The sequence below is a fragment of the Helianthus annuus genome, chromosome 2, assembly GCF_002127325.2.
Source record: "Helianthus annuus cultivar XRQ/B chromosome 2, HanXRQr2.0-SUNRISE, whole genome shotgun sequence".
Taxonomy (NCBI): domain Eukaryota; kingdom Viridiplantae; phylum Streptophyta; class Magnoliopsida; order Asterales; family Asteraceae; genus Helianthus; species Helianthus annuus.
The window spans coordinates 123,675,592-123,686,841 of record NC_035434.2 but is presented as its reverse complement, the minus strand read 5'-3'; the positions used below and the strand labels follow the sequence as shown (position 1 = coordinate 123,686,841).

At 36.4% G+C, this 11,250-nt stretch overlaps 1 protein-coding gene across 1 annotated transcript; it reads left to right on the top strand.

The window, feature by feature from the left end:
* The first annotated feature begins 4,777 nt into the window (after positions 1-4,777).
* LOC110900494 (zinc finger BED domain-containing protein RICESLEEPER 2-like) lies at positions 4,778-6,675 on the top strand. Its single transcript, XM_022147385.1, has 3 exons — positions 4,778-4,855; positions 4,940-6,308; positions 6,416-6,675. The coding sequence occupies exons 1-3, from the start codon at positions 4,778-4,780 to the stop codon at positions 6,673-6,675; spliced, it is 1,707 nt and encodes a 568-aa protein (XP_022003077.1).
* The last annotated feature ends 4,575 nt before the right edge of the window (positions 6,676-11,250 follow it).

The following is an 11,250-nucleotide window of genomic DNA, read 5'->3' as shown; positions in this document are numbered from 1 at the left end:
ACCGCTTATCACCCGCAGACGGATGGTCAAAGCGAGCGCACCATCCAGACACTTGAAGACATGCTGCGGGCATGTGTAATTGATTTCGGGAAGGGGTGGGAGAAACACTTGCCATTGATAGAGTTCTCCTACAACAACAGCTACCATACAAGTATTAAGGCAGCTCCGTTCGAAGCACTGTACGGACGGAAATGTCGTTCACCTCTCTGCTGGCTTGAGGTGGGGGATAGTCAGATCACAGGCCCTGAGTTTGTGCTTGAAGCGTCAGAAAGCATTATGCAGATCCGAAACCGTATGGCCGCAGCTCGCGACCGCCAGAAAAGCTACGCTGACAAGCGTAGTAAACCGTTGGAATTTGAAGTTAATGATCGCGTTATGTTAAAGGTCTCACCCTGGAAGGGTGTGGTGCGTTTTGGGAAACGCGGCAAACTAAACCCCCGTTACGTAGGACCCTTCAAAATTCTGGAACGAATTGGAAAGGTAGCTTACAGGTTGGAATTACCTGCTGAGTTGGGTAATGTTCACGATGTATTTCACGTGTCGCAGTTAAAGAAGTGTTTGGTTGACGAAACACTAGTTGTACCATTTCAAGAGCTGAAAATAGATGACAACTTACAGTTTGTCGAAGAACCTATTGATATTATGGATCGGGAAGTTAAAGTGCGTAAGCATAGTCGTATACCCATTGTGAGGGTTCGTTGGAACTCAAGACGTGGTCCGGAGTTCACGTGGGAACGCGAGGACCAGATGGAACGCAAGTATCCACACTTATTTCCCAAAGACAAGACCAAGCCTAGCAATTCTACATCTCATGTAACTAGTGAATTTCGGGACGAAATTCCCATTCAAGTTGGGGATGATGTGACACCCGCGAAAAATGCACAGTCATCTTGATTAGCATCGCATCGTGTTGCGGATGGCCTATCAAATTTCGGGACGAAATTTCTTTCAAGTTGGGGATGATGTGACAACTCGAGTTTTCGACCTTCGTTGACTTTGACTGATTAGTTGTTTGACTTGTTGACTTGTAATGTGCACGTTATGTGACAATGAGACCATTGTGAATATTGCGTGTTATGTGTTAATGTGATTGCATGTTATGTGTTAATAATATAATGTGAACCTGTGAGTACACACACACTCGAGCTAGCTAAGTCTTGTAAAGTCTTGTAAAACTTTCACGAATCAACCCGACGAATCAGAAGCTTGATCCATCAACTCAATCTCGACGAAACAGGGAATCTGTTTCGTCAACACCATCTCGACGAAACAAATGTCTCGCCGGCCCATCCGTTTCGCCAAGCCCGGTAAGGGCCCATTACGTGAATACATGTATAATAGCGTGAACCGGCTTACATTTCACATCTTTGGCAATAGTTAGAACCCTAGAACTCCCTCCCAAGTGTGACGGCAGCCGTGCGAATTCCCCAGGTCTCCGAGCGATTAAACAACCATCCCATTCATCTCGGTTAGTTGCTTGTATGTTAACTTTGTTTCATGAATACCTAATTACGTGACTTACGTATATATTTATGTTTGATTCCTGGAACAGACATGCGTATGATGATCTTGGTTTGGTGTTGCATGATTAATCGGTTACGTAACCTTGTGCGAAACATGATGATGGTTTAGGGATCCTAACAAACAAGTCGGATTGGTTTGAATAAGTGATTGATAGAACTAGATTTAACGATGTCTATGTCGGGTTGATATTTGTCGATCTGATACGTGCTATTGTCATGAATATACTTATGTTTCAGTAACTTGCAAATCGTGTTTTGATTAGTTGATGATTGTATGATGTACGACTTCGGTGTAATTACGGGTTGATGATGACGGCTATTAACCATGATTAGGGTTTCTGTACCTAACTGCATGATTCCGTGTAACTGTATGTTTGATGTAACTGCTGCCTTGACGAAATAGAATGATTGACGAAATAGATTGTTTGGCGAATTAGAATGATTGACGAAATAGATTGTTTGGCGAATTAGAATGTTTGACGAATCTGGATTTGATTCGCCAAGGGGGTTGACGAAATAGAAGACGTGTTTCTCCAAACTTGTGATTCGCCAATGTTGTGTTTCGCTGAATTGGATAACTTACACAGTAACCTAGTTAGACTCTGTCAGAAGTTAACTGTATTAACTAACTGCTGTTAAATGTTGAACATGACTTGGATAATCTTGAACACGTGCAATGTGATACTCGGTGCTTATTGATGCAATGTTCACTATGATTATACTTACGTGCCAACTTCGTGATGACAAACTGATTATGTATACGTGCCTATCTTAGGACTTGACTGGTTAAGTGTGAACAAGTAGTTAATCTTACCGAGCAAACCAAGGTGAGTTCACTGCATTTCTCAAGCATGCGTCCCGGTGGTTTGGGACAACTAGTAAACGTTTGGAAAGGGAATCTTGGGTAAACAATGTAATTGGGTCTTGGTTATTGTACATGGGATCGATCATTACCAATGCTTGGTTAGGAGCATTGGGGTTGTTAAGGGGCACACTCCCCGGATACATATGGGCACACTCCCTAGGGTATCTAGCATGTTATGAGCAACATCGTATTGCAACGTTGAATCGCATTAACATACATCTGGTAACAAAACACGTTAACTAAACTTTGAACTCACCAGCGTCGTCTGGCACACTTGTCTGCATGCTTGCAGGTCGTTAGAATTCGTGACTTGGACTTGCTATCTGGGAGTGCTGGAGTGGTCATGGATCGAAGCTATTGGACTACTTATATTTGATACATTGGTTTTGAGTATTATTATGAAACAATTGCTAAACAATTTATCACATGCTTCCGCTATTTAACTCTTTGGGAATTGATATTATGTTTGACATTTAATCTTGGCAATTAATGACATGTTTTATTTAAATATTTATCATTGGTTCAATGTGATTGGTGGCTCAGACTCTGATGTGTAACACGCCTCGCGGAGTTTCCGCAGGTGGTATTTTGGGGGTGTTACATAAGTTCTTGAAGCAAAGTCGTAATCAAGTTGTATATTCTAGGCACGATTATCTGAAAGGTTCTATAGTCCATAATGAAACAGATTTATATATCCGTTAGAATGTTCACGAGTCATTTGGTAAGTTATATTACTTGACTCGTTACTTAGAATTTTATTCAGTTTCGTTAGATTAAGCGTTGATTGGTTAAAATGTGGTTTATACCCTTCCGAGTGCGAGGTCTCGTTGGATATGGGTTTTTTTTAACCAGACATTCTGATTTGGAATGATTTTGAAAGGTTTAAACCAAATTCAACTAGTTTATATATTTTAAATATTTAAACTAGTCGTATGTTCAATTACGACATCGGGTGGTCGAATAGGTCTATGATGAGTCTGTTATGTCAAAAGATATTTTAAAACATGGTATGATCAGTATTGAGGTCAAATTATATGCCTCTTAAGTTTAAAAACCATTTCTACGCCAAAAGGGCGTTTTGACATTTATAAAAGTATTTAAGTTGACTCGTCAATTTACCCTTCAAATAATATGACCAAAAGGTATATCCTCATAGGGTTACTCCCTATAATACTATGGTCACATAACATACCTTGTTTGGGTTCTAAAGTAGACCAAATGAGTTAGAATCGAAAGTCAAAGCAAAAGTCAAACTGCTTGACTTTCGATACAAAATTGAAGTCTAAACTGAAAATGACGAGTTGGACATGACAACATAAGTTTTATAATGTTATATAAACTGTTATGATGTCAAAACTTATAGTTTAGATACTTAAAAGATCATTCATCCTAAAATGAAAAGTTTATGTTTTATAGTTTTATTTAATACATGTTTGACTCGACATTTCGCCTACTAAACGTGATGATGAGATATAATCACAGGTAGGGCTGTAAACGAACTGGATGTTCGGCGAACAGTTCGTGAACTATTCGGCGGGAAGTTCGTTTATGTTCGTTCGTTAATAAACAAACGGACACGAACAAGACGTTTCGTTCGATTAACTAAACAAACGAACACGAACAAAGGTCTCGTTTGTTCGATTACGTTCGTGAACGTTCGGTAATATGTTCGTTCGTTTATGTGCGTTCGTGTTTGTTTGTTTGTTTGTTTATGTTCATTAGTTAATTTTTTTAATTTTTCAATTTTTCTTATAGCTTTAATTCCCCCAAAACATTAATCAATTTCCCTCCAAACTTTTTTCCCTCCTAATCTTTATTTCCCTCTTAATATTTCCCTCTATAATCTTTTTTCCTCCTAACCTTTCCCCCCTAATTTTTATTTCCCCAATACACATTAACTCTTTACCAAAAACAATAACCAGTCATTTTATGAGACTACACCTAGGGTTATAAACTTATAGTCCGAGTCTTTAAAGCAAGTCTTGCTTCACACCACTGTATCCACGGTTCCTCCATCATCGCTCTAGTCGACTTCGCGCCATCATCTCATCGATGATCATTAATATTCATTCCAATCACGTAAGTTTTGTTACAAGTCTTGGATTAATTTAGTTTTATTTTCATGCTGAATCTTGATTTCTCATAGGGTTATAATCTGAGTCTTTAATGCAAAGGGCTTTTGGTTTCTTTGTTTGTATCAACATTATGTAGATCTTCTATTTTATTTTTTTTTATCTAAACTTAAAGCATGAGACCTGGATGAAAACTGTCTAGATAGAACAGAAAAAATAGTGAAAATGATGAAGTTTGTTCTAGAAGATTTGAATAAAATTTGAGTTTTAATGGATTAAATCATTCAAATGGTTTTTTTAATTCAATCTTGAGGAAAATGAATTCTGTGTTGTTTGGTGTTCATCTTTGTGAGTTGTGTTTGACACAGAAGGAGAACAAAGTGTCTATTGATTTAGTATTGTCCCATTTTCACTATTCGATAATAATTAATTACATGCTTTTATGTATATGTTTTAACTATTCTATATTTACATTGTAGATGTCTGATGGCTCATGTAGTGGCCCTTTTTTCTTTGATGAAGATCAACATTTAGACATACGTTCATCGTTTGATTCTATTGAATTTCAATCAAGTGCTGATACTCCATCAATGGAAAGTAATCCAAAAGTTGTTATTATTGACGAAGAGGTCAATGAAGCTCTAAATGCAACAACTGCTGGTACAGAGAAAGCAGATACATGTAATAAAGGGGCAGGACCATTCTGTAAGAAGAAAAGGAAATCGACTTCAACTTGTTGGGAACATTTCCGTGAGGTAACTTCGAATGGAACTATAATGACTGAGTGCATCCATTGTGGGGAGAAGCTTAAAAAATTTAAAGAAGGAACAACCACACCAATGAACAGGCACATTAATGAATCTTGCCCAAAATTAAAAGCTGTGAATGTGAATAGAGGTCAGTTAAAACTAAATGTTTTGCCTAGAAAATCAAATTCTACATCAGTTCAGAATTGGAAGTTTGATAATGCCAGGATTAGAGAAGTTATAGCTCATATGATCATGATTCATGAGTTGCCATTTAATTTTGTTGAATATGATCTCTTCAACGTGGTAATGAAGGAAGCTAATCCGGCATTCAATAAGATCTCACGTGCATCAGCTAGGCAAGATTGCATTTCTAGTTATGACATTGGAAGGAAAAGAATTCAAAAACTTTTAAATACAGTCAGTCGTGTTAGCATTACAACTGATATGTGGACTTCAGTTCAGAATATTCATTACATGGTTGTCACATGCCGTTTTGTAGACTCGGATTTTCAGTTACGTAAATGCATTTTGAATTTTGTTGATATATCTCCACCATACACTGGTCTTGGTATCTATGATTGTCTTTTCAAGTGTCTAAAAGAGTGGAAAGTTGAGAAGAAGGTGGCTACTTTGATAGTCGACAATGCTAAAACTAACGATGTGGTTGCTAAGAAGTTAATGGAAAACTTAAATCTTCAAAGTAAGCTTGGTATTGATGGGAAATTATTTCATGTGCGATGTTGTGCACACATTCTTAACTTGTTGGTACAAGATGGTTTAACTGAAATTAAAGATATAATTCACAATGTTCGTGAAAGTGTGAAACATGTGAGCGCTTCTCCGGGTCGGTTGCATATCTTTGGTGAGCTTTCAAAGCAACAACAAATGCCTAACAAGCATCTAATCTTAGACGTTAGTACTCGTTGGAATGCTACATATGCCATGTTATCTTCAGCCTTGGAGTTTAAAGACGTTTTTGAAAATTATGCCGACCGAGAAAGTTCATACAAGACTTTGCCGAGTGATGATGATTGGAAAAAAGTTGAAGATGTTTGCTCTTTCTTAGCATTGTTCAATGAGGCTACAAAAATAATTTCAGGTATTACTTGTCAAAAATTTTTAATTCTTTTGCTTAAAGACTAAGTTATATCAATTATAAGTAATCAAAAGTAGTGTGGTTTTATTTAGTGTTTTCTAATCTTGTAGGCTCCGAATATCCGACATCAAATTTATTTCTTGTGGAATTATATGGGATAAAAGAGGCATTGGATAAGGTAGCATTGGATGAGAATGATTGTATGAGAGGTATGGCTTCTGAGATGAAAAAGAAATTTGACAAGTATTGGGGTTCGACTAATTTGTTGATTTCAGTTGCTGCTATTTTAGATCCTAGATACAAAATGGAATTAATTAATCTTTCTTTTAAATATATTTATCCTGAGGATGAGGCCAAACAAGAGAAATAATCAGTTAAATACTATTTACAAGAATTGTTTAAAGAGTATGTTGAGGCTTCCAAAGAGCCCAATGTTGGTTCATCTACAAGTGTAAACGATGGGAGCGGTCCAAGTGGGGAGTAGAAATGGTTCATCTAGCTTTACTTCTTCTAGATTTGGGAAGAGTATCAAGTCCGGTAATGCAAAATATAATCAACATTTTAGAAGTGTTGAAAGTGCAAAGTCAGAATTAACAACTTATTTGGAAGGAGTATGCATTACTGAGCCAGGTGTACATTTTGATGCGTTGCAATGGTGGAAGGATAATAAACTTAAGTATAAAATTCTATCTAAAATGGCTGCTGATATCCTAGCTATTCCAATAACCACCGTTGCTTCAGAATCAGCTTTTAGTGCTGGTGGAAGGGTTATCGATCCACATCGTTCCGCTTTAGGAACTAAGATGGTGGATATGCTCATTTGCGGGGCTGATTGGTATCGTCATTATTACGGGCTGCAAAAAAAGAAAAAGAAGGTAACTTTTATTTGTTTTCAACTTTAATATTTGTTTTCTTATCATGGTTAACTTATATTCTTTAAAAATTATAGGAATATGAAGACGTTGTATATGTTGAGCTTCCGTGAAGAACGAGAAGTTGAGAACTATGATTTCTTTTGTTTGTAAGTACGCAACTGTTTTTATTCCCATTTCCTATAATTTTGCTGGCTGTTACTAGTATGTGAATATGCTATTTATATATTGCAAAGTTTATGTGTGTCTAACAGGTCTGATACTACAATAAAGAAGTTAAGTTTTATGGTCATTTTTCTGCCATAAAAAAGATAAGAAAAATGCCAGAAAAGTTGGAGGTTTTAAGAATTTTGTTTATATTAAAGTAGTTGCTATACACAGTTGTTTGAATCAAAGTGATCGCATCTCACATGTGTCTTTTATTTCATGTATATAGGATCTCACAAGTTTATAAAAGAAGGTTGCTTGCTCTTTTGGTGGTAAGTGATACTGATGGTCCTCACTAAATTTTGGTTTCTTGCATTTTACCATTCTTAATTTGATCTTTTTATTTTTTAAGTTGGTTACTTAAACATCCATCTTTTGAGTTGTTGGTCATACTAAACTACTGGAAAAACCTTGTCTTATTGATACTTGTTTTTAAATACTCACAGGAAATTGAAGATGATATGAAGACTTTGGGGAAGTTGGTCATTCAAGAATCAAGACATTTTTGGGATAATTATGAACTTATAAATTATGATTATCATGTATTCATGTCTAAGTATTTTGGATAATTATGTCTAAATTAATATAATTTAACTTATCATGTGGTGGATTAGCATGAACTTAAATTAGTATTATTTAACTTATCATATGTTCGTTTATGTTCAGAACTTGTGTTCACGAACCGTGCGTCAAACAACTAAAGTTCCTTAACAAACCAACACAAACATAGAATCTTGTTCGTTAACGTGTCCGTGAATCGTTTGTTAGACAGAAAACCTTAACAAACGAACACGAACAAGGTCTTGTTCGTGTTCGTTTGGTTCGTTTACAGCCCTAATCACAGGGGATTAATACCATCATTATTATGATCACACTGGTAAGTTCAATTTGAACTTTGACTTGACCAAAATGGTCAAAACTGAAAGTCAAAGCAAGTCAATTTTCTTAACTTTCGGTTAATAACTAGCCTATGAAATGAAATAGACTAGGACGAAAACTTGCTAGTGGTGAAGAACACTTTTAGAACTCAGAATAGGAGGCTCCTAAGCAGAAGCAACTCCACAAGAAGTTTTAGAAGTGAAGTATAAAGGTGTGAGCGAAAATGTGAGCTTTAGGTAGGTATTTATACTAATAAAAAAGTTATGTGAAGATGACAAGTGTCCTACGGAGCTCTAATGGAAAGATTAGTATCCTAACACTTGACATAATAAGATTAATGGTGGCAATATGGAAGATAGGTGTCAAAAGAACAAGCAGGTTGTTGTCCAACCCATAATCTGTTGTCAGCGCACCTCTTAAGGACCGCAAGGGGGATGCCTTGCGGTCCTTAGGGGACTCCGACCTGCAAACCATTTAAACATCCTTACAGACCGTAAGAGGATGTTCTTGCGGTCCGTAAGGGATCTCAAAACTCTATAAAATTGCCTTTTTAGGCAGATAGCCCCTAAATTTAAAATTTATAATATTTTTTTATGATTTTTTACTTTTCCTTTTAACATTGTGAATTATGTGGAAGGTTTCCAGAAACGTGTCATGCTAGGATTCGATCCACAATTATCGGAGCGTTACACTCACAGCCCGTTCTCCTCCCAGTTTTGTCTCCCACTTACGATCGACGCACAACGCACACAGAAGAATAAACACAGCAGCAACACTGTAGCGAAATCAAGAGGTTTCTCGCCGGAGAAACCTGAAACCCGACCACCCTCATCGCACGCAAACAACAGATTTGTTCTCATTCGGTATGGATCGATTTTTTATGTTTATATTCTTGTTTTATTAGTATTTTTGTTGTAGAAATAGAGTTGTAAAAGTTTGAAAATTTTTGTTGTTTTGAAACATTAGTAGGGTATGATCTTGTTTTAGTTTGTTTAAATGTTTACTTAAAAGGAATCAACAACGAGGGCTTGAAATTAGAAGCGAAAATTATGAAGTTTGGTGATGAAAATTATGAAAATTGATGGTGTTGTTGTTATATATTTAATAGGATGTTAGGAACCATGAGTAGTGAATTTATGGCGCGATTTCTCAAGAGGAAAGGGGTTGAATCATCTTTCGAACTCGTTAATGTGGATACTCTTCCTTCGGACCTATGATCACAAGCCAATTGAATTATATAAGTGAATCAACGAGATGAGATTAGAAGGGCATATCTACTAAGAGGACTATGTCAACCAAGAGTTATTGAATTCCCACATTCAACGTTTCAAGGTAACGGGTTAAGAAAATTTAAGAAAGAATGGTAAGACAAACATAAGTATGAGGGATGGTTAGAGTATAGCTCAAAATTGGATCACGTGTTTTGCTTATGTTGCTATTTATTTAGGAGCCAATTTGGAGATCAAAGAGACACATTTACGTCCGACAGGTATAACAATTGGAAAAAAGTACATGCGGCACTTAATAAACTTGTTGGCTTAGTTAATAGCGTCCACAACAAATGTTTCCAAATGAGTGCCAATTTAGTTAATGAAAATCAAGTGATACACACACAATGGGACAATAGGACCACTAAGGAGAAACGTGAATACTAACTTAGACTTAGTGCTTCTACTTTTCTTGGGAAAAGGTTGTTGAATGACAGATTGGCGTTTCGTGGTCATGATGAATCAAAAGATTCATTAAATAAAGGAAATTCTTAGTGCTTTTAGAACTAATGGGTGAAATGAATGAAGAGCTTGGTAAGGTTATCTTAGAGAATGCACCCACGAATAACCAAATGACAAGTCCTAAAATTCAAGTAGACATTAAACATCGTTATGCTCAAGAGGTACTTAAACAAATTTTAGAAGAACTTGGTGATGATGTTTTTTTCTTTATTAGTTGATGAATCATGTGACGTATAAAAAAAACAAATGGCGGTTGTTATTCGTTTATTGATAAACTTTGGATTGTTTAGGAGTGTTTTATTGGCACGTTATGGGTTAAGTTTGAAAAGGATTAGAGGCCAAGGTTATGATGGGACAAGTAACATGTCGGGCGAATTTAATGACTTAAGGGCTCTAATATTAAAGGAAAATGTATCGGCTTTCTATATTCATTGTTTTGCACACCACTTCAACTAGGTGTTGTGGCGGTTGCTCACAAACACACACCTAGTTGTTGTGCATCTTCCAAACGACAAGATATGCTTCGTGAAATCCAAAGAAGACAATTGGAAAAAAATGGAAAACATAGTTTGTACCGGAAGTGGGTTGAATCAAGAAATGACACTTTCGAGGCCCGGGGATACACGTTGGAATTCCCATTACAAAACACTTTCATGTTTGATTACTTTATATCCAAACATTATGGAAGTTCTTGGATGGCTTGTAGAAACGGGTCAAACTCTTCCTTGTAATAGACAAGTGGACGAATTTTTAAAGGATATTAAAAAATACGATTTTGTATTTTACATACACTTGATGGAGAATATTCTAACCATCACACACACATTTCTCAATGTCTTCAAAGAAAAGAGCAAGATTTGATGAATGTGGTTAAATTGGTTTCTTCCACCAAAAACCAACTTGAAAATTTTAGGTTGGAAGGTTTTAATGAGTTCTTGGAGAAGGTTAACTCCTTTTATGACATTTATGAACTTGAGGTGAAAATTTTGGATGATGAATACGTTAACCCAAGGTGGCTAAGAAGAAAGACGAACATCACAAATAGGCATTACTATGAGGGTGATTGCTTCAATGCGGTTCTAGATTTGCAAATTCAAGAATTTGGGAACCGTTTTAATGAGGTAACATCGGAACTACTTGTTTGTATGAGTTGTTTGAGTCCGTGTAATAATTTTAGTGCATTTGACATTCCAAGTATATACTAAAGCTAGCCGAGAAGTATCCATATGATTTCGATAAAGACGAAAAACGAAGGCT

Excerpts from the sequence above, each read along its gene's own strand:
- LOC110900494 (XM_022147385.1), top strand. The coding sequence starts at position 4,778 with ATGAATTCTGTGTTGTTTGGTGTTCATCTTTGTGAGTTGTGTTTGACA. Across the intron at positions 4,856-4,939 it reads ACAAAGTGTCTATTGATTTA|ATGTCTGATGGCTCATGTAG; the intron begins GTATTGTCCCAT and ends TTTACATTGTAG. Across the intron at positions 6,309-6,415 it reads GGCTACAAAAATAATTTCAG|GCTCCGAATATCCGACATCA; the intron begins GTATTACTTGTC and ends CTAATCTTGTAG.